Source organism: Leptonychotes weddellii, chromosome 12 (genome assembly GCF_054177405.1).
Source record: "Leptonychotes weddellii isolate Sample4059 chromosome 12, ASM5417740v2, whole genome shotgun sequence".
In the NCBI taxonomy this organism is placed as follows: domain Eukaryota; kingdom Metazoa; phylum Chordata; class Mammalia; order Carnivora; family Phocidae; genus Leptonychotes; species Leptonychotes weddellii.
This window is the reverse complement of record NC_138380.1, coordinates 26,483,502-26,504,683: the sequence shown is the minus strand read 5'-3', so window position 1 is coordinate 26,504,683 and position 21,182 is coordinate 26,483,502. Positions and strand designations below refer to the sequence as shown.

The 21,182-nt window shown below is 35.0% G+C and overlaps 1 protein-coding gene across 6 annotated transcripts in view; it reads left to right on the top strand.

Annotated features, from left to right (window-relative positions):
* Positions 1–21,182, top strand: part of CPED1 (cadherin like and PC-esterase domain containing 1) — a 254,947-nt gene that overhangs the window by 111,809 nt on the left and 121,956 nt on the right. For all 6 annotated transcript variants that reach the window (XR_014139160.1, XM_081800192.1, XM_081800193.1 and 3 more), the window contains 6 exons: positions 9,642–9,784; positions 10,573–10,645; positions 12,017–12,184; positions 13,435–13,539; positions 15,094–15,263; positions 19,351–19,421. Coding sequence is in view for 5 of the 6 variants with exons in the window: in XM_081800192.1 (XP_081656318.1) it covers positions 9,642–9,784; positions 10,573–10,645; positions 12,017–12,184; positions 13,435–13,539; positions 15,094–15,263; positions 19,351–19,421 (730 nt within the window). In the remaining variant the exon portion in view is untranslated. The remainder of the gene's footprint in view (positions 1–9,641; positions 9,785–10,572; positions 10,646–12,016; positions 12,185–13,434; positions 13,540–15,093; positions 15,264–19,350; positions 19,422–21,182) is intronic.

The following is a 21,182-nucleotide window of genomic DNA, read 5'->3' as shown; positions in this document are numbered from 1 at the left end:
CAACTGAGCCACCCAGGCGCCCCATGACATTTATGTTTTTTAAATTAAAACAAAATGTTCGAAAATTTCATGCATCGCTTTTTGAATACTTATATAAAAATAACTGTCCCTTTGTAGCAAACAGAATAAAAGGGCTTCTACTATTAATGAGATCACCTCCTTCTGTTAACATTGGGACTTCTGTCCTTTATGATTTGCATAAAGATGCCTCTGGTAGCAATGAAGGAGAAAGCTTGGGGGCAGAGAAATCAGAAGTCAGTAGTTGGGACTGCAATGAGAAGATATTGGTATATTTAATGACAGTACTAAATCATAAACTTTTAAATTGTGTATAATATTTAAATGCTCATTTAAAATATGCCATGTAAAAGAATGAGTTTTGTTGGAACCCGGTAAGAAAGCGGTATAAGGCACCTGATATAAGAGATGTGTAAGAAAACAGTAGAGGGCTGTAATACATCTATAGATTCAACAGACTTTAACACTGCAGCCCGCATAAGCTAGGGCAGATTGCTCTATCATTTCCTTTATTGTACAACCAGAGCTCATTATTTTTATAATGAATACATTTCCTTTTCTTTTGTGATTGACCATAAAACTTAATAAGAACTAAAATAAATACCCTGCATAAAATATCCAGAACATAAATGAAAACTATTTTTCCTTTTTACTTTCTTACTCATTCGAGAGTATTTAGAGATAGATGAGATGGGTATCTTTCTGCCAAATGCATCCTTGTTTGTGAATTTTTGTACGGCCCATTACAAATATTTCCTGTTGGAAATATTACCAGACTTCAATGTCATTTTCTACTCAAGACCATTAATAAAAGATAGAAGTTTTCCAAACAACTGTCAGACCTTATTTTACTGGAGGTTTAAAAGAGGCCTGTGTTTTAACTTTAATGGAAATAGTTGTGACCTGCTTGAACATTGGCATTCATATAAAGAAAATGAGTAGACATATACATACAAAGTCCAATGATAAAATTTTTACAACTTTAGCTTTTGCTCTTTACTCTTAAATCTCTCTGCTTCTTTATAGCCCACTGAGAGATTCCAGACGGGGCAATAAAAATAACCTGCCAGTTTTCTGAGAAGGTTGAATATAATGCAATCAGGGTTCTACCATTCAAAGCAAATAATTAAATTTTATGCTATTCGCAGCCTTTTGTATTTTTGCACCTTGCTTCTGATCAATTCTCTGATATACGTGTGGGAGAATTTAAAATTTCCAACTATGAAACTGATTAAATCACATTGAATCTTCTATCTGAGTTTCCAAGTTTAATGTGTGCTGTAAACCTTAGGGTTGTTAGGAAGTATAAATGAATAAAATTATTCATGTCATGGGAAGCATGAAACTTATTTAAATATTGGAGTTTTGATCTAATTCCAAGGAATGAGTAAAAACTATCCTAATTTAGGTTCAGCTAATTAATTCAGTTTCTCTGTGGTATACCCTAAAGCAAGCCAATTTTCAATGAGCTAAAACAAATAATGAGAATATTTATGTTCTTAAATCATTTGACTTGACACAAATTTTTTCTTGATCCAGGCAATTTGATTTAACTTACAAAGAAATATTCTTAGTTTTTCCAAAAGGTGATTAGGCTACATAAATGCTCAAGTTATTGAACTGATATTTTAGATGTGTGGGTGTAAGGTCACGTACTTGAGAATTGTGACAGTTTCAAACATATTTTCTGTGAAAGTAAAAACACATATGATTCATTCGTCTGCATTTCAGGGTCCATCCACATTTCTAAATCTAATATAATCAAAGCCACAGTGACAGATTTAATGCTGGGGCTTTGCAACCAAGCAGACTGGCTTTAACACCCCTATAGATTACCTCTTGGCTATGTAACGTTAGACAAATTACTTGTATTCTCGCCCCTCAGTTTCTTTATCTATAAAATGGGGATAATGAGTGTCAACCTCACAGCATTGCTATGAATATAAACAAAAAAGTGCATGAGAAATGCCCAGCGTCTGGCACATGGTGTCAACGTGGCTAAGGTTAGTGATTATTATTAAATGCAACATAGAATTATATCCAAATACCATATGTGCACTAAATGAAAAATTACATCAGTACTTGGGTTTGTAATTTAGTCTTTTTTTTCTCCCTTTCTCAAATCCTTTTTCCTCTTTTTATTGTGTTGTTAAATATCTGATTTTTCCCCTAAATCGTGTCTCTTTGAAACACAAAGGAGAGTTCCAAACCTGTGATTCTTAAGCAGGGTGTCCTGTGTCTCTGGGGACCCATAAAGTCTTTCCAGAGGTTTGCAGGCACTTGGATAGTTTCAAGAGAATCTTCTTTTCTGTCTCTTTCAGACACTCTTGCGCTACTCAAAAAAAAAAAAAGAAGAAGAAGACCTAAGTCTCACCTATCCCTAATATTGTGATTATTGGTTCATGGTGAAAAAATTCTGCAAAACAAAACAAAAAACAAAAAAACTCCCTCAAAACAAAACCAGACAAATTCAAATACAGTGCTAGTTAGAGACAGTGAAGGATGCTAATAGATTATGTAACAAACACTACATAACACTATGTAACACATCCTGCACAACTCAGATTGTTTTCAGTTTCTAACAAAATTAAATATTTCATGATAAATCACTATGTGGGTTTTTTTTTCCCCCCATATGCTTTGGAGAGAGTTCAAGGAATTAGGTCATGTTGCTGTAACTTCCATCTCTCTCTCTCTCCCTCTCTGTCCCCACCCTATATATACACATATATATATATATACTCTTCCATCCATATATTCCATATATATATTACATTAAAAATAATATTAATACTGATGCTGAACCCTTCTCATTCTAGCCATATGTAATATTCTCTCAACAGATACGTGTTTTACTTGAATAAAAAGAAATTACATCCATCTAAGAGGTGCATTTCTAATACAATTTTACCTTTTTATTTCAGAGATTAATTAATAAGACTTATATTTCTATTGTTCTGACCAATTGTGTATGAGCAATAACTGTAATCATAACTCTTTGGGAAAGAAAAAAATATTTTTAAATTTAGAGCCGTATGGTAAGTGTAATTTTAAAAACTTAAATTTATAAACACATTTTTCTTATTGAGAATTATAGGGTGATCAAAAAAATCCATTTATATATAAAATATATTACATTGGGATAAAATGCTGAGGTACTTGTATTCCTTTGGATACATTTTGAGAGCTTTACAAGAACCTGGGAGAGAGACTGGTTAGGTTAGAGTCAGACAGAGAGATCCTAAGTGAGTCTATAAAAGGCAGAAAGATAATAGTATCAGTCAAAAAATAATAGATTTAAATTTCAAGCATATTACAAATAGGTAGATTTGATTACATACTTATTCACCTATTAATTTGGACAAAGAACATACAATCTTGGATTTCCTCTATTTAAATGAGTGCCCTTAATTCTACCCTTGGATAAAACTGAGTTTGAGCTTTTCTGCGGTATTTCCTTTTAAGCATTGGTTATAACCTATAACGATCATCCTCTAGACTAACTTTGTGTTCCATCATTAATTTGTCCTCTTCTGGATCATTCCTGTCAACATTCAAACTTGCTATATGATTATTTCCCATCCTGAACAAATGAACAGAAAGATCAAGGATCAAAGAGTGTTTATAGATAAAGCAGTGAGTAGAAGGATGTGGAGTAGAGATGAAGATTATTTCCACTATTTGCAGGAGCTGAGAAATGGAGCAAGGGAGGGCTTATTTTTTGTTTTGTTTCTTTTGCAAATTTTTCAACCATTAAATAAGTGCTCTTTTGGACTTTGGTGGTACAAAATTAGCAACTGTTTAAAAAACATGGTTGTTGGAGGGAGTGAGGCTGTAAAAACTACAAAATTACTTTAAAATTTTGTAATTGTGGTAATATATACATAACATAAAATTTACCATCTTAACCGTTTTTAAGTGTACAGTCAGTAGTATTAAGTATATTCACATGGCTAGGCAACCAATCTCCAGAACCTTTTGCAAAACTGGTTATACCCATTAAACAGCCCTGCATTTACCCCTCCTCCCAGCCACTGGCAACTGCCATTCTATTTTCTGTTTCTATGGATTTGACTACTCTAGATACCTCATGTAAGTGGGATCATACTGTGTCTTTTGTGACTGGGTTATTTCACTTAGCATAGTATCTTCCAGGTTCTTCAAGCTATAGTATGTGTCGAAACATCCTTCCTTTTTAAGGCTGAATGATATTCCATTATATATTTTGTTTATCCACTCATCCATTGATGGATGCTTGAGTTGCTTCTACTTTTTGGCTATTGTGAATGATGCTGCTCTGAAAATGGGTGTGCAAATCTCTCTTGGAGACTCTCCTTTCACTTGTTTTGACCACGTGCCCAGAAGTTGAATCACTGGATCATATGGTACTGCAATTTTTTATTTTTTGAGGAACCTTCATACTGCATAGTAGCTGTACCATTTAACATTCCCACCAACAGTGCCCAAGGTTCTGATTTCTTCACATTCTTCCCCACACTTAATATTTTATGTTTTTTGATAGTAGACCTCCTAATGGATGTGAGGTAATATCTCTTTGTGGTTTTGATTTGCATTTCCCTAATGATGAATGATATCAAGCATCTTTTCATATTTTTTTGGTGTAAAATGATTTTAAGTACTCATATTCTTCTTTATACTGAGAAGATAAAAATTTCTCTCTCACACAATAATTTGAGAGAAATTCTAGGAAACTTCAGTAAGGCACAATGCTATTAAACACTACTCAAAGTTCAAGATACTAAAATGGCAGTATTCTGAAGTTTCCCAGTTAGTCAAGAACATGACTTAAAAAAACAACAACAACAACAAACTCTAATATTGGTTATTCTGTCATCCTTTGTCTTAACTCTTAGATTAAATTTTCTTATCTCAAAAGTCCTTTTGAACAGCTGTAAGCTTCTATTTTTCAAAGGTTTTATTACAAGTCACCAAAAAAATGCATATCCTCCCTCTCTCATGAGATGGAAACAAGAGATAAACGTGTTCTAAGGAGAAAAATTATTTTATCCAGAGGCTCCAGTAAATTATTTCTCTTATCAAAGTCTCTGTGGTTTCTGTAATGTTATACTTAGCTTAGTCCCTAGTCTGTGGTGGGTACTAGCCACCCAAAGATAAAATGGTACAGTTTCTGCCCTGAAAGATCTCACAGTCTAGTGGTAAGAAGAGACAAGAAAGTCGGCAAGTTTGACACAGAATGACATGTGAGAATACAACTGAGAGCAATCTGCCCAAGGTCTTATGGGAAGATAAAGGGAATTAATCAGGTGAAGCCCAGAATTGGCATGAGAAGGGCTATAAGAGATGGGTTGGGGGAGGAGGTGAATAGAAGGGCTCCTGAGAAGTATTTTAAGATATCAAAGATGTGATGGAAGTTTTCCTACAAATATTTTCAAGTTGATTTTCAGTTCCTTGTGTCCATCCATTTTTAATTGATAATTTCGATCCATCTGTATATTTAAATAAAACACTTGATTGGATAGGTGTAAAAATCATAAATGCCTTACCAGGTTATTGCTTGAATCTTACACAGTATGAACAAATGGTGGTGTTTCAACTGCCTTGTTTTTTTTTTTTAACTAACATTTTCTCTTTTTTTAAATCTTTTATTGTTTTTTATAAGATCTGTATTTATTTGAGAGAGAGAGAGAGCATGGGGGAGGGAGGGTCAGAGGGAGAAGCAGATACCTGCTGAGCAGGGAGCCCGATGCGGGGCTGGATCCTGGGACTCCAGGATTATGACCTGAGGCAAAGGCGGTCGCTCAACCAACTGAGCCACCCAGGTGCCCCATCAACTGCCTGGTTTTACAACCATAATCTTACAAGGTCATTTCCTATATAATTTACTTTGCACTAAATTTGTATTTCATTTTGACACTAAGGAGGAAACGTATAGTTTATAAAATGGTTTCATGTCATGTTAAACACTTTAAGATGCTCTTTTATTTATTTTTACTTTGCTGCCAAGGCACTGATTTCCTCAGGAGCTTATGTTCTCACATTCATGTAATTGAAAAACATCCATTAAAAGTCTTGGTCTAGGGGCGCTTGGGTGGCTCAGTCGTTAAGCTTCTGCCTTCGGCTCAGGTCATGATCCCAGGGCCCTGGGATCGAGTCCCACATCGGGCTCCCCCTGCTCAGTGGAGAGTCTGCTCCTCTCTCTGCCCACGCCCTGCTTGTGTTCCCTCTCTCGCTGTCTCTCTCTGTGTCAAATAAATAAATAAAATCTTTAAAATCTAAAAAAGTCTTGGTCTAGAGAGGGAAGAAGTCTCCTTGATATTTGAGTTTATGGCTTCATTGTTTCAAACTAGCAATGAAGGGGAAAGTGCTCCTTTGAGGATTTGTTCTTGAGTTAAGAAAGCCCCTGGGTAAGATGTGTTTTTCAGGTTCTGATGGCTGTGAGTGGTATTAATATCAAATAATTTCAGATTTGACATTGTCTAATGAGACCATTGAGTTCAATTCTCTTTTTACATTTGAACACACCAAGATGCACAGAATTCAAGTAAAGTGACCAAGGAAATACAGTTAAGTGTAACAAATTACAACAGGACCAGACACACAAAGAAGTCTTCCACTTAGCCTAAGTGGATTGATGTAGGAAGTATTGTGCCCTCTCTGGGTCACTCATTGAAAGATGATCTTTTAAAAAAAAATAACTCTTAAGCACTTGCATGATTCTATTTTCATTTCTGGTATATGTAGCCTGCTTGCCACTATACTAAATAGATGAAATAGGTCACTCATCTAGAATTTCCTTTGAACTAAAGGGCTTCCAGGGCGCCTGGGTGGCTCAGTCGTTAAGCATCTGCCTTTGGCTCAGGTCATGATCTCCAGGTCCTGGGATCGAGCCCCGCATCGGGCTCCCCGCTCGGCGGGGAGTCTGCTTCTCCCTCTCCCTCTGCCTCTCCCCACTGCTCCTACTTTCTCTCTCTCTCTGTATCTCTCTGTCTCAAATGAATAAATTTGAAAAAAAAAAAAAAAGAACTGAAGGGCTTCCATAAATAAATTTATGCAATGAGATAGAAGGGAATGCATACAGAGACAAAACCTGGGGACAAAACTAACCCCAAAATAAAACAAGTTGCTCAATTTTGAGTCATGCTTTTGGAGTGCTACTTCTCTCTCCTCTCCTCCTACCTCTGTTCGTAAAGGCAGTTCTGATCCCCTGCTTTCATGGTGGGTAGTTGATGTTAGTCTTTCTCGTGGCTGACTGAGGTGTTAGGGAAACGGGAAGATAGACAGTTATTGGGTCTTTCAGTTCTGTTCTTTCGCTTCTCTTGGGAGGCTGACCACTGGAGGGGGCCCTTCAACTGCCATACCTCTTTATTTCTCTTGAAAGGTTTGTCAGTTATTTGTAAAACGTTCTTTTTTGGTTGGTGTCACAAGTGTTTGAATTCCCAGAGGCAGTTTTGATTTTCCACCAATGCACTGCATTATGAGAATCTGGGTTCAACAACCACGTCCGTTCATTGAAATTTCCTTAAATGGCCATGGACTTTCTTGTTTTAATTAATAAAAGGAGCGAACATGTGCTGAATATTGACATGTGCGGGGTGGTGGTGTACCTCACATACATTCTCTCATTTAATCCTAGCCATACCTCTGCAAGATAGATATTGTTGTTAATCCCAGAAGTTCTCACAATTTAATAGTAACAGCGTAGAGCCAAAGGTAAACCAAGGATTTGTTGCGTGTAATGTCTCTAGTGTTACCACTGTGCTGTATACATGTCCCCCAACACTCAGCACGGTACTTTCCACGTCGTAAAGTTTTCACTAAAACAATCGAATTGAATGGAACTGAATCCATGTACTAGCAGCCCATATTCAACGCTCACTGTCACAGTCAGAAATTTAGAAATAATCGGTTTCGCAGTGGGAGAATCAATTATTACCCTGAGACATTAATTTGCTAATTATTTCTTGCCATGGAAGATACCATCTGATCATCAATCTTCTGCATCTCATATGCTACACAAACATTTCCAACTTTCTTAAATTATTAACCTTGATCTTTGTGATAGTCAGGAAACATTAAAACAGAAAAGGGAATAATATTATCAATGACCCTTCTACATAATATGGTGAACAGAGTGAAATACGAGTTATTTTTATTTGGAAAAACAATATTACTCTGTTTTGACTCAAGGGTGTTAACATTTTTAGTGTTAGCATTAATTTGTTTTCTTTTGATCATACAATTATTACACTTATTTTCCTTAGTGAAATGGAAAAACATCCCAATTGCCAAATGCTAATGATGTGTTCATAGTCTTAAAATGTACATCTCATTAGGTTTCTGTTTTTCAGCTGGTAAATTTTATGAAGTCAGTATTTGTTTCTCTTGGGGAATTTTGCTTGGTATTTTAAAGATACACTTACCATTTCCCTTAGGTCACTTGTGCCAATATCTGTCCTTAATTATCATAGCAACAAAAGTTTTTCACTTTGTAGTCTTATGCAATTCAGATGGATCTAGCCTGTCCTTCCAAAAACATTAATAGAATACCTGCTGCATGTTTTTTCAAAAAATATTTTTTGTTCTTCATCCTTGAAAGATTATGTTTATCCAAGAAAGTCTATGACTTAATATGAGATTTATTTTATGCTTTTTAAAAACTTTAACTTGGACTTTGATGTTAAGCATCCTCAAGCAGTAGTCTTGTTGTGATTATTTTAATATTCAAGCAAATAAAAACAGCTGTTTATGGTATCAATAATTGTGTTTCTAAGAAAATATAAACCTGAGCTTTATTCCCCTTTTGTAATAGTGCCCCATCTTTTCTATCCACAGGACACATTAAACTAAAATGTTAAGAGGACACTGAGATTCTCTCAGATTCTTCATTAGTTGGCTAGATCTCCCACAGCAAAATGCTGTGAAGAAGCAACGTTCATCCATTTATTTTTGTTCTGATATATTCAGAAAAGTGCTAATACTAAAAAGTTTAGATCTGAATTTCATACCTTACAGTGGGTTTCAAATACATTTTCTTCTGATTTGGGTTTACAGACCTCTTGTTGGTGGTATTCACCCATTTTAAAGAGAAGGACACAAAAACTCAAAGTGGGTTACCAGTCTGAGTTCACCTAGTAGAGTCACAAATTAAACCTGGACGTTCTGATCACAAGCTCTTGTAAATAGCTCCACTTCACTTTCCATGATTAGATGCCATGAAATGAAAAAAAAAAAAGCAGGGGGAGGAGGAGTAAAAAACTCTTAAAGTAATTTAAATTACAAGCTGTAGTGGCATCCCATATTCAATTGAAAGGCTTATAATATATTTTTAAAGGTATATAATATATACATATTGCATATTATATATATAATATATACACATTACGTATTATGTATACATTTATTATATATTTTTAGTACATTATATATTCTTTCAGTATATTATATATAAGATATATATATGTGTGTATATACACGAACTATATATAGAGATTATATAGAGATTATCAAACTTTCCTATTTAAGGAGTTTTTTTGAATGTGGCAAAGACACATAACCCAACAGAATCTTTCAAACTGGTCACCTTGGAAATGATAGACAAACAGATTATTGTTTCAATATTGAATCCTTTACTTTGTTCACAGCTGCAAACATTTTTTGAGACATTCCTGACAGCCAGTTCACCTCTTCAGGCTTTTGATAATATGAAAGAAGCAATTAGCAAACTCTTGCTAGCAGCTGAATTATTCAGCGAACCATCTACTCTGGGACCAAAGGCCTTCAATAGGTAAAAACCGATGCTAATATTAAAAAAAAGAAGAAAAAACCTTCTAAAAATTACTAGTGAAAGTATTTTTAATTATCACAAGTGTGAAAATATATCTTAATTATCACAAGTAGGTGGTACTTGGAAAATGTTATGTCAGTATATAAATATGAACTTGTAACGTCTTTTCATATTTATAGATCCTAAAACTTCAGTGCATGTTACAGACTTGTTAGCATCCAAATAATAGTGACAAGAAATAAAGCACACATTGTTTAAATTAATTTTAATTGCATCTCTTTTTTAAGCTTAGCTATTTTTATCATATGAACTTTGCATTGACTTAGGTATAATTTTACTTATGGACCTTATTAACAATATTCAATAGCTACTATCTCTATACTTCAGTTTACTTGAATATAATTTCATGCCCTTTTTCTGGGGAAATGTTAAATTTAGAATGTCAACAAAAAGGAGATGACTCAAAAGTAAGCTTTATCATGTTCCATATGTGAATAAGAATGCCTAGCAGTAAGGACTAGCAGAGTTTCCTTCTCTGTATTTAGGTTTTCATGAAGTAACTTCATTGTTTAATGTGTTATGAATATTCTAGATATATTTGTAATTTTTATGAAGAACAAAACATATTCCAATTTAAAAATAAATTGCATGTAATTTCCAAGTCACTGCTCTTTTTGCTTAGTACAGACCTTGAAATTAACTCTAGTAACTGTTAATAATGTATCAGAAGATAGAGTAAATGTAGCAAATAGAATATATTTTTATATTACCTTGTGTTTTTATTTCAGATGCAGATTATGTTTTCAACTTTTCACTTTTGATATTGGTTACTACAGTTTTGGGTACCCCGTAGTGCTCCAGGTGAATATCCTGAAGGCTTCTTGTGAGCTTCCACCTTACACTGAATGATCTGGGGGGGGGGGTGTATATATGTGTATGGGTGGGTTGTCTGCATTCATAGGAACCAGTCAATAAATAGCAACTTGTATTAAAGTCACTACAGGCTTATATTTTACTGTAGTTCAGAAAATTACCTAATATGTGGAGAATCTATGATTTGGGTTCCAATCCCCACTATGAATCACTATAGAACAGGCATGGATTTTCCTATGGATTAATCACCACTGTTTATGAAATAAAGTGGAAAACATGTAGATAATAGCAAATAGAAGATTACCCAGCTTATTCACTTGGGTTTATAAAAATGTAACTCATACTTTACATACAGATACTTAGTTTTAAATTGGCCTTAAAAAGCCATAGGAATTTTTTAAATATATGGGTTTTTTCTAGTATAAATTTGTGTAAATTGAAGAGTGCTTTTGTATACTCTGATTCTTTTACTTCCTTTTGAATCAAGTGAACTTTATCTTTCATCTAAAATATCCCTTAGTGGCAAGATTAAAAAGCAGTTGATTGAATAAATCTACAGAAAGCTTTATTTTGAGATATGGAGTAGGAAGAAGGGAAAGGAACAAAATAAAATTATGTGCAACCAGAATTCAACTTCATATTGCATTGACTGCTTTTCAAACTGTTGTACAGGTGAATGATTACAATTATATATGGCTCAGACATTTAGTTGAATAGCTCAAAGATTTATCCATAAAATTATGAAACTTCATAAATCTACATCTTTAATCATTTATTCATTATCTTGCACACATCTCAGTTTGTATTATGCTCTTTGAAATATATTGTTGCAGCCAAGGTCAAAGATGTTGCTGCCTGTGTTCTCTAGGATTTTGATGGATTCCTGTATCACACTTAGGTCTTTCACCCATTTTGAATTTATTTTTGTGTATGGTATAAGAAAATGGTCCAGTTTCATTCTTCTGCATGTTACTGTCTGGTTTTCCCAGCACCATATATGTTAACTGACTTGAATATAAATACAATCTAAAAATAGTAAAAAATAAAATAAAATAAATAAAATAAAAATAAAATTTATTGTTCGGAAATGTCATATGTTATCTTTCCTGAATGAAAATTCTTCAACAGTAAAGAGTTTCAAGATAAATTACTGTGACTTTATAATCCATTACTTTTCATTTAAAAAACTGTATCTTCAAAAGAACATTACTTGTATTTTATAAAGCTGTTGACCTCCAAAAAGGCCACTAGATGTCAGTTCTGATCTACAATCCAACAAGAATGAATCATGTCTTAGAACTGATTTCACTGCATTAAAAGTCAACGAAAAATATTTACTGTGCTTTTACTCTTTCACAGGTGCATGAACATTTAAATTTTCAAGATGATGATAATATGGATTTTGAGGACCAAAACACAGAAGAATTCCTTTTACAAGATACTTTCAATTTTCTCTTCTCTAATGAATCTTCACTTCCAATGTTTTCTGAGATATTTCAGGGACTTTATAGATCAGGTGTTTTTAAGGTAAGTGTGTATTTTTTAAGTGACAAATTTTTTTTTCAAGTCATTCTTTGAAAGGTGCCATTTTCTTTATTGTGTAGCTAAGCAAATTGATAATGCATTTGAAATGAATTGGTATCCATTATATTACACCTTTTTATATTTTTCTGACCTGAAGACCAAGACTATTTTATGTCAACTAAGTATGAGTAACTGATTGTGATGCAGTGATGGGTTAAAATAAAGAAGTTCCTAACTCCTAAGGAATGTTTGTGGATATTATGAATAATACATATTAGATGTTATTTAGAATACTTTAAAAGAAATAGTAGAATTTTTTGGAGGCAGTCTAGAAGAGCAGTGAGTGTTCTAGATTGACATCAAGGGACAGGAGTTAGAATACTAATTTTTAAAGAATTCACATCTGGTTCACATCTTTGCTTAGCTGCTGCTGATGAGGGTGTAGTGCTTCATAGTAGCATTGGTTAATTTTTATGGCGTGTTAAACAAGTTTTTTTGATGCATCAAAATCTGTACAGATTATTACGTACAGTATTATTCTCTATGTACCTTTCTGTTTTAAAACCTGTATTTGGAGAATTTGGGAGAGTGGGATGTGAAAGTTCTCACAAACGAACTTTGATGCTCTATGGAGAGTTGTTTGTGAGAAATAGAACATGACTTTATAGACTGCTGTTTCCTCTGGATTTTATTAATTTTTTCATCTAGTTCCCTGTTTTCCTTCATTAGTGAGTGGACTATCATTAAAACCGTTAGAACCACTTGATCCAGAAGTAGTGGTAGATATGTGCAACTTCTCCTCTCAAGAATGCCTCAGAAAAAAATGGATGTGAGGAAAAATGGGGCAGGGGGACTGTTTATTAGAATCCACAAACTCCAAAATTTTAATGTCCCATAGATGAAATTCCCATGTTCACCTGCTCCTCTGATCTCTGGTACCCTGAAGGCTGAAGGAGATGCTTCCTGCATTCCCAAATTGTCACACACAGTCTACCTGGGCTCATCTCCCCAACCTTACCACCAACGCCCTACTGAGCAATTCCATTCAGGTCCTCTTTGTCAAGTATGAAATTTTCTTAGAGCCAGACACTGTTGTGACAAGCTGAAGTTACTATGCGTGATTTGGCATTAATTAGCTCAGCTGTTTATTGAGTTCAAACTTTGATTGGTTTATAAAGTGGGGGGCAATTGGACTAAACATGATTTGATTTTGTAACAATTGCTTAAGAATTGTTCCCCTCCCCTCATTATAGGGTGAAAACTATCAGAAGGAACAAAACCAATGCCTGTCTTTAGAGGAGATCAACTCAATTATGACTTTCACAAAGGAACTTGGGAACTTGGGGCAATTCAAACTGGTAAAACAAAAGTGACATTTGATTCCTCATGATTACTGAGCTTATAAATCAGCCATAAACTATTTGATTTTTGCTTCAAACTAGGTGAAGATTTTTCTTTAAGAAAGAGAAATCTTTGTAAGCTTTTTTCTTCTTTTCAGACATCTAAATATTAAAATGAGCAGAACCCATATTCTTTAAGAGTTTGCAAATAATACATGACTTATTCAAGGTAAAAGGATAAAAGATCAGCATAGCTGCCAGTATATGACTGTTCTGAGAGGGAAAATGTCCACATTTTACAAGAGAAGTTTAGCTTTTAACTTTGAGACATGTGCGTGGAACAAAACTTTCTTTCTGCTCATCATGCCCTTTTTGTTTGTGTAAAATCAAATATTACTGAATGTAACCACATTTTAGAAAACAGCCTAAATCTAAATTTGTTGCAACTCTATAGCAAGCTTCAAAGAAAGAAAACGTAAATAATTATGATAACTAGGCAAAAAAACAAAAAAACAAAAAACCTGACATTTGTTTTCCCTTCTCTGTATTTTCTTGGGTTCTGTGAATTTATTGGTCAATATGGAAGGTCACTGTCAATATAATTTATTACATGTATGTGTGTATGTTCAGTACTTGCTTTGTTTCTAGTTCTGCCACTTATCTAGATGGACTATAATAGATTTCTATTTTTCCACTTAAGATTTGCTTATACAAAATACCTTGTTAAAACAGCATTTTTCAAAGTCCACTGATAATTTATCATTAATCTGTTTGGATCAGACATTTATTTTTTACTTAAAAAAATAGCATGTATTCACATGCTACTTGTCTGAGTTATAACCAATTTACTAAGTTAATTAATGAATGTTTGGCACTTGTTTCTATAATTTAGACTTCTATTTTAGAGGGTTCAAAGTAAGCTTTTGCCCCAAAGATAATAATTTAATTGATGGATTATTTTAATTAATTTAAAGATAGTATTATATTTGTCACAGTTGGCTCAAAACTCCACAAAGATAGAGAGAGAGGTCTCATTCCTGAGGAATTCATAATTTGAGATATTGTGAATGTAGAGAAAGTCTCTTGGCACAGTGTGAAAACTGAAGAATTATTTTGCAGGAAAAAGGACAAACCCCAATTTCCTGACTCTCAGAGTAGAAAGAGGATAACCATAGATTTTTTTCCATAGGATTAATATCTCTCACCCTGACAAAGTTCACTTGTAACCCCAAATGATTTCTCCCCATTCTTCCTACTGCCTGAGTCACTCTGTCATTCAGCTGTTCTCAGCTATCGATAGGAAGGAAATAACCATTTTCATTCAAAGAAAAGAGAAAGAAAACTCACCATGTTTGGAAATATGATCAACAAAATTAGTTCCTGATAGAAAGTGGCATTTACCTTGACAACTGCACAGAAAATTATATTATGATACTGACCATTGGTTTTTAAATAAATATCTGATTTTTTGAAATAGCTGAATAAAATAGAAAGCCTTTTCTAGTAATGATACCTTTTCAGTTATTTTCCATAACTTATTCTGATATTCTGGTTTTGAATATTTCTTCTCAGCTCTTTCCATCTACTACTCCTAGGATTCGATCTTTGATGCGTGAATTTTATGATAGGGCAAATCCTGTGGGACGACCTGGTTCAATCCTGACTCAATGCTGGTCTCTTATAAATGTATTTGAACAGTTTCAGCTCCTGAATAAACAGGCACAGCTACATCCACTGGAATGGTAAGATAGCCACAAATTTGAATTGTGCAATCCAAAAATTCTCTGAAGATTGATTTCAAAAGATTTTGCCTACATTAAAGAAAGCAACAAAAAGAAATGTGTCCAAATATTTGTGCTCTGGAAAATAAGTTTCTTTAAAGCACTGAAACCATAACAATCCTAGTGGTCTTCAAACACTGTAATAAGAACACATCCAACAGTTTTTTATTTTATTTTTTATTTATTTATTTATTTATTAAAGATTTTATTTATTTGACAGAGAGAGATACAGCGAGAGAGGGAACACAAGCAGGGGGAGTGGGAGAGGGAGAAGCAGGCTTCCCACCGAGCAGGGAGCCCGATGCGGGGCTCGATCCCAGGACTCTGGGATCATGACCTGAGCCGAAGGCAGACACTTAATGACTGAGCCACCCAGGCGCCCCATATCCAACAGTTTTTTATACCAATAGGACTTGACTCTACTACAGAGTAATGTTTAAAATTAAAAGTTTCAATCTCATTTCATTCTGTGATGTATATCCTTGAATTATGAGAGCATCAGACAGAAGGAATTAGGTGACTTTTTTTTTTGGTTTTTTTTTTTTTGTTTTTTTGTTTAATGAACCATCAGTCAGCATGGAGCCCAAGATGGTATGATCATTTATTTAGAGAGTGTTTGAGGCGTGACTTTATTCTGGGCAAAATCTAGCCAAATTTCCAAATATGTCTGTCCCTGCCACAAGAATAGAACTTTTCTTTTTTAGAAGGTAGAATCTCAGAGGGAAACATTTGACCTCCCATTTCCACTTCCGTTCTAATGAGAGGTGGTAATGAGGGGATGGGAGAAAGGATAGGCCAAGGTGAATATATTCACATCTCCTGTCCTTGTTGAGAAGGAACAGGGCCCAAGGCACTGGCTAAGTCGCCTTCTCTTTTATATGATGGAATCCAGGGAATATTTGACTTTTACTGCCAGGAAAACAGAAGCAAACCTAAACCTCTTAGGGAGATGAAAGACGAAAGGGCCATGCCATAATCATTTATGTCTCTTGCAGTCCCTCTCAGGAAGGAATGGCTTCGGTTCTCCTGACTTGTCTTCATTTCCCTCTGCCTCAGGAAGTAAGGAAAGCGTTTCCATAAGAATTTTTTTTACAATTCAAAAATACAAATAATCGTATATTTGAAGAATTCTTAGGACATTTCCCAGGATCAGAACTCACTTTAATTGCCACGATGTTATGAAGTTGGCCTTATTCCCTCAATGCTCAGAAGTAGTAAGCCTGACAGAAGCCTTTATTTGTTTGAAAAGTAATTTCAAATAACAGAGCTCAGTGCCCATTTGTTTGTTCTTCGCCCTCACTCAAGTCATTCAAGTCTGTCTCATTCGTCATTATCAGTGGGGAATAGCCCACTTGATTTACCAAGGAGCCAATTTAGGTACTGTTTTTAACTTTGACTAAATTCCCTTGAGATATACAAGTTTTGGAAAATGTGTTCCCCAGCAAGTTTTTCTCAAGCTCCATATATGGTGTAAGGTTAAGGAAGGGACTTTTCCTAAATTCAGAATACTGCATTTAACCCAAACCCTAAGCCTAACCCTAACTGATTCCCTTTGAATAAGGGAGTTTATTAGTGGTCAGTGTTGAAAGTGGTCAGTGTAGAAGGGGTCAGGACTTTCTTGAATCAGACAGACATGGATTCAAATATCCCAATCCTAGAGTTAATTAATTATAGCAGCTAAAGTTTTGATACCTCTGAGACTCAATCTCCACATCTGTAAAATAAGGATTATACTACCTACCACATATTACTTCACAAGAATTACATAAGATAATTCTACATGGTATGTGGTATGCTGCAGGGCAAGTAGGTTTTGGCTTTTCACGTTTCTCTACCATCCTAAGGTCACTTTAGGATCTACAGTGGAGGAAACATTTTTTCTTTCTTTTGTAGGAAAAGCAAGACAAGTTCGAAAGATTTATCTAAGTTAACACTGAGAACATTAAATTTTAGATCTTTCTCAAAAAGCAATTAGGTAAATCACTCTGAGAATGTTCCAAGAAAGAATACTCAATTCCAATTATCTTCAAATTTACCTGTGAGTATATGTATATTTAATTATCATCCTGCTGTGTTACAAGGAGGATGCATATCATACACATTTTCCAGATGAGGAAACCATGCCGAGAAGGTGGATCATTTGCTCAAGCCACACAGCCCAGAGAAATAGAGGAGGGATTAGGACCCTGGCCTCACGTCCAAGGTCCACTGCTTTATTCCAGTATAGCCTGTAGACAGAAGGTCAGGTGTAGTCATTCGTCATTGTTCTTATCTTCACAATGGTCACCTCCAGCTTTTTCTATAGAAAAAGCCAATTTTACATACCTATGCCACCTGTGGGGATTAATGACTTCATGCTTCCTTTTATTTTTTAAAATTAGTTATTTATTTAAGTAATCTCTACACCCAGTGTGGGGCTTGAACTCACGACCCCAAGATCAAGAGTCACCTGCTCCCCAGACGGAGCCAGCCAGGTGCTCCCATGCTTCCTTCTAGATAAAGATCATTTGCTTAGAACAACGAGGTGAGAAGAGATAAAGTCAGAAAAGCAATGGTCAGAAAAAGCGACAGTGATGTATGTCTGTGCCCTGAGGCTTAGAATCCAGAGGTCCCAACAGAATTAGTGTAAATCTGAACAGAATGAAAATATTAAAATCAATATTTGTGCATCATCTGCTAGTTTTCACTTTACAAGAAATAAAGTTGCAAGTGTACTTTGCTCTCCTCATAGGCTTTCCATGAAAAAGTCACATTTTTAAAAACAATTTATTCACAAAATCGCATAAGGAATTGCTTCAGGACGCTTAACCATACAAAGCATCTTACTCCATTAAGATAGTAATTCAGTGTATGTGCATTTCAGGGATTTATCTTTTATGAGCTTCACTTAGAGTTTTTGCTTCACATGAATTCAGAGATTTTTTTTTAATTTGGCCTGGCACCCAGTCAACCTTCATCTAAACATATCTCACCCCATGCTTGCTTTATCTGTTTCTTCATTCCTTGGGAGAAGGGAAATATTTTAAAGTAAGTCCTAGACATTTTTCTTTTTCACCCCTAAATACTTCATCATATGCATCAAAGAAAGAAAAGAGACTTTGCAAGTAAAACTGCAATAAAGTTATCACACCTTCCCACATCAGCAATATTTTTAATTCCTTGATTCTTCGTAATTTGCTGATGTTTCTATTTTGAAGGAACTGAATATGCCTATTCATCTCCTCTCTACCACAGTGCCCAGCACAATATCTGGGACAATAAATATTTATAAAACGTAACTTAACACAGAGCATCTGATTTCATCCTCATAGCATCGCTGTGAAATCAGGCCAATGATATTCTCTCCATTCTGTTGCAATGGAAATGGAGAAAGAATCAGAGTACAACCCAGGAAAGTCCAACCACATCCTGCTCCGTATTCTCCGTCATCAGGACCAGCAAGTTTTCGGTCTGCAGTTTAGATTATTTGGTCTCAACTTGGAGTTCAAAAGCGATCTGGCCAAGCACTTAGTTACACAACAGAAAAACATGAGGCAAACACACCGAGAGGAACTAACCCTTACCATTAAGTACAGTTAGTCAGCATTTGAGGAGAGAAGACGTGGCAAGACATAGGTCATTTTCTGCGTAGCACCCTTACGTTTCCTAGATTATGTGTATGTTCTTCTGAGTCTGTGTCTCAGACTTTCCAGGACTTCTTGCTTCAAGACTGTGTGATTTTAGCCAAACAGATTCCAATAAGAATGTGTGTTCCCAATTCACTTCTGTTGGACCCAGGCTATCAGGGACTGCTCACTTTTGGAAGGAAGAGTGACTTTTTGCCCTGCTTTTCTTCAAATGTGCTTCTGCTGATTAGAGATGATGAGATTTCCACCCACCTCACTTGAGGCCAGATTGCTAGTCTTGAGGAATGAAATCCAGAAAGTGTTTCTTTGTGTTCATCAAAATATCTGTGCCCACACAGAAAAATAAAATAGTGCATTAGATGTAATTTCCATGAATTTTGTTCATTTCATTGATCCAGACTTGTTTGGCATTGCATTTGCAGGCATTCTTTCACAGAGGATGAGAACATTGAAAAACCACAAGTGCCATTTGATGCAACGAGAAATAAAAAAGGTAAAAAGGTATCATCTCACTTCTTCCGACATGAAAATAAGTATTGTGTGGCCCCCAAAATATATAAGAAAAATGTTTAGCTTCATTAGCAATCAAAAATGGAAGTTAAACTAGGAAATGCTATTTTCCCTCAAATTTGAAAAGATCTTTCCTCTTAAAGATCATAGAGTTGGGAAGAGTGTAGGGAAATAAGTATTCTGCCACTGGTGCTGTTATAAATTAGAGCAGCCTTCCTTAAGGGTCCATGTAACAACACATAAGAAAATCCTTAAAAGTTATTCTTACAGGGGCAACTGGGTGGTATAGTCAGTTAAGCATCCAGCTCGTGGTTTCTCCTCAGGTCATGATCTCAGGGTTCTGGGATCGAGCCCCATGTCAGGCTTAACACTCAGCTCAGAGTCTGCTTCAGGATTCTCTCTCCCTCTCCCTCTGCCCTTCTTGCACGTGCTGTCTCTCTCTCTCTCTCAAATAAATAAATAAATCTTTTTTAAAAAAGTTATTCTTACATCATAGAAGTCTCACTCCTAGATATTCATTTTAAGGAAATAATTAAGAATGTACACAATAGTTTAGTTACATAAGTTACTAAAAATAAATTTAAAAATTTGAAACTACTTCTATTGTAATAATAGTGAAATGGGTAAAAAAATAAGCCATAGACTTCCAATATAATACTGTAAAGCCATTCTAATATTTCAGAAGAATATTTATGACATGAATGATGTTTATGGTGTGTTGTTAAATGAAACAATTGACTACAAGCAACATGGGCTTCAAGGAACATCAATGGCAATTGTGATTTTCTTTCCTAGACTTATCTCTACTTTTTCTAATTTTTTCTTTCTAAAGAACATCTGAGCTTTTGATCATACAAAAAGAAAATGCTTCTAATTTTAAGAATAAAAGATGAATCATGGAACACTACATCAAAAACTAATGATGTACTATATGGTGACTAACATAACGATAAAAAATAGAAGTACCATGTGTCTACAACTTTTTAGAAATCAAAATTTTCCTATTACAAATCAAGGTTTAATACAATAGAGTGGTTCTCAGCATATGGTCCCTAGACCAGAAATATCAGCATCACCTGGGAAATTTGGACCATTCAGATCTACTGAATCAGAATCATACCTCTCTGTGTATGAGGCCCAGCACTCTGTATTGTAAGAAGTCCTTCAGATGATTCTGAGGCATGTTAAAGTTTGAGAACCACTGATTCAATAGAAGGAATTGGTAAGCCCAGTGAAGAACTGGTGACAAACTGCTATTCTGTGTCTTTCTCACTCCCACCATTTTTCTCTTTAAATAAATGATTAAAGCACTCTGAGTGTTTTTATTCATTCCTTTGTTCCATCAGTATTTAGTAAGGAGATTTTTATTTTTTATTTTTTTATTTTTTATTTATTTATTTGAGAGAGAGAGAGCATACGAGAGGGGGGAGGGTCAGAGGGAGAAGCAGACTCCCAGCTGAGCAGGGAGCCCGATGCGGGACTCGATCCAGGGACTCCAGGATCATGACCTGAGCCGAAGGCAGTCGCTTAAACAACTGAGCCACCCAGGCACCCCTTATTTTATTTTTTTAACTTGTGTTATGGATTCTTTTTTTTTTTTTACATTTTTTAAATTTTATTATGTTATGTTAATCACCATACATTACATCATTAGTTTTTGATGTAGTGTTCCATGATCCATTGTTTGTGCATAACACCCAGTGCTCCATGCAGTACGTGCCCTCTTTAATACCCATCACCAGGC